This window comes from Plasmopara halstedii (assembly GCF_900000015.1).
Source record: "Plasmopara halstedii genome assembly, contig: Scaffold_323, whole genome shotgun sequence".
Lineage (NCBI taxonomy): Eukaryota > Oomycota > Peronosporomycetes > Peronosporales > Peronosporaceae > Plasmopara > Plasmopara halstedii.
Window position 1 is genome coordinate 2,069,568 of NW_020187244.1, and position 2,426 is coordinate 2,071,993.

At 40.8% G+C, this 2,426-nt stretch overlaps 2 protein-coding genes across 2 annotated transcripts in view; one reads left to right on the forward strand and one right to left on the reverse strand.

Moving 5' to 3' along the window:
* Positions 1–1,232, forward strand: part of PHALS_08904 (START-like domain) — a gene marked incomplete at both ends in the record, with an annotated part of 2,366 nt that extends 1,134 nt beyond the window's left edge. The window contains one exon of the mRNA XM_024724335.1: positions 1,039–1,232. Coding sequence (XP_024575223.1) covers positions 1,039–1,232 — 194 coding nt within the window. The remainder of the gene's footprint in view (positions 1–1,038) is intronic.
* A 1-nt stretch (position 1,233) lies between these two features.
* Positions 1,234–2,424, reverse strand: PHALS_15339 (uncharacterized protein). Its single transcript, XM_024724337.2, has one exon. It carries the CDS (start codon positions 2,008–2,010, stop codon positions 1,519–1,521), a length of 492 nt encoding a protein of 163 aa, XP_024575224.1. The 5' UTR covers positions 2,011–2,424; the 3' UTR covers positions 1,234–1,518.
* Positions 2,425–2,426: the final 2 nt, after the last annotated feature.

Genomic DNA, 2,426 nt, shown 5'->3' on the forward strand with positions numbered 1-2,426 from the left:
TAGATAATACATAGCAACTTTCAACTGAGCGGTTTCACAACGCTTTAAGTACCACGTATTTATGACCTTATCTTCTGGCTTCACAGCAATTTTTCAGAAGACCCTTCCTCGACAGCGTCATCCACATGGCGAACCCCCTGTGCTTTAGAAAAGATTACGTTTTTTAAGTCTTGAGCCTTCTTGTGGCTTCGAACATGCAGATTTTTGAGTGCTCATTATTGTGCAAAATGTGACAAGGTCTGAAGTTTGTGAAATTTATTGCAGCTTCTTAAGACTCAACATACAGAATTTTATGCACCTTTCTCTATTAGCATTTGCCATAACGTCTGCGACCACTTCCTGTCATGCGCCCGCAATTACTTCATGTTATTTGTGACGTCATCTGCATTCATTCAACGATGTAATACTAACTTATTCCTACCGCTAAAATATCGAGCTGGCCCAAAATGTCAAGGATCAACTGTGATTCACTCAGAGCACTAGTTCTTTTCAGTTGAATCATATGAATATGTTTGGCCTTCGCACCGAACAGAATACGGCAATCTAAGAAAAATCCTCATTTAACCAGGAATCGACCGGGTTTTAAGTGTTTATATTCACGTAAATTTTCCAGTCAAGGTCCCACCGCATCTGACTTTTTGCGATATAGCTCTGCGCCACCATCGCGTTGACAAGCGCCCAAAAATGACATTCCACATCGTTGCTATAACTTTCATTCCATGTACACAAATTGTCCGTTTTTAGAGCTTCTACTTATTTATTTAATGCGGCTCGATAAAGAGCATAGCGATAAACGAAAAAAATTATAGTCTTATATTCACTTTGTTTCGGTACAGTGTTGGTGATGATCCGGACGTCAAAGTCAAAATTCTTTCGTACTTATTTAGAGGATCATTTTGCGTTGTCAGCAGCTTTGCGTAATGCTATCAAAGCTCTACGTGCAACGCCATAGACTTTCGTCTTCTTCGCGATGATGACAAACATGAAAAGAATTGAAGTAATTGGTTGCCACTTCAAGTCTCCGGAGCTCAATATTAGGGTCTTCGTACTGTCCGGTCACAAAAGGTAATCAGTACGTTTTCAGTGATGTTTTTGTTGATGCTACTAGTGCTAAGCTTGCATGGCAATATGAAATAGAGCTCGAGAATAGTTTTATAGTTGTGGCAATCATATTGTTATTCCAGGGATACGTGAAGGCCGAAGAATTTCACGCAACACATAAACTTTTGTAGACGCAAATATAGACACTTCACTAGTGAGCATTTGAGTAAGCAATGCTTCTCTCTCTCTGACGATCTGAAAAATGCTAAGTCAATGAGGCAACACATTAAACACACGTGATTTTTGTATCCAGCGACAATATACTAATAAATGATCTAAACTTTATCTACTACGTCGTTAACTGACGCATTTTCCAAATAACATACACCGCAGCCATCACAATCAACACAGAGGAAGCAGCAGTACGCAACGTCAAGATCTTTTCAGTCGCCGAGTGAGCCGCAATGGTCAACGTATTTACGCTTTGCAAAAGAAAATGCTTGGCATACCGAAAAAGTGGCACTGTCGTCTTTGTATCGAGCAATTGCACAAATCGCAGGAAAAGTGCGAAACAGGCAACCGAACTGAATGCCGAGGAAGCGATGAATTGAACGAAGACAAAGCTCTACGACTTTTTTTGGAAACATACAATTGCATCACTAATAAAGCGCTTGAGATTGCGGCAGTTCGATGTAACATCCTTGCAGTCGGTAGTTTAACCAAAATGATCTTGCAGAGATTCCACATCCTCGACGTCATGATTTCATGAAGCACTGGATCACGTGAAAGTGGCATTTGAAATGTTCGTACGACATGAGAACGATGAAAATCAAAGCCTGATGTCGAATGGAGTGCTAAGTAAGTCGAGGGCTGCATTTGCTTCTTGAAAATATCCTCACTCTCCTGCTTTGCTAGCGTCATACGTGTCGTAACATGCCCTAGGCGATCCCGAATGTCACTTATTTGCATTCGTCGACTTCAGAATCACAGTCAATGCTTTTTGGAAGTATTCTGAATTGAACTCGACAATAACGATAAAGACCCGCTCTGGTCATCATTAGTTGCGACTCGGGAGGCAATTGCTTCAGCATCTTCATTTGCTCTGCTCTGGATAATGGCGATAAAAATGGCAAATATGGAGATAATTTATCAGTAAAGCTTGTGTCGGTAAGCCGCTTTATGAGTGATGTCTTTATCAGTAGTTGTCGCATAAAGTGAGGCTTGAACGTTACAATATCTTTTGCGCACAATTCAGCACGATACCACTTGTAAATAGGTACAATCCATGGGTAGACCAATCCCAACAATCCATATCTCATTGCTCCCGATGCTATCATAGCCCGACGAGAAAAGAATTCATTCAGTAGTACAATAACAGCAAAGGT

Coding starts and splice junctions, on each gene's coding strand:
- PHALS_15339 (XM_024724337.2), bottom strand. CDS start 2,010: ATGCAAATAAGTGACATTCGGGATCGCCTAGGGCATGTTACGACACGT.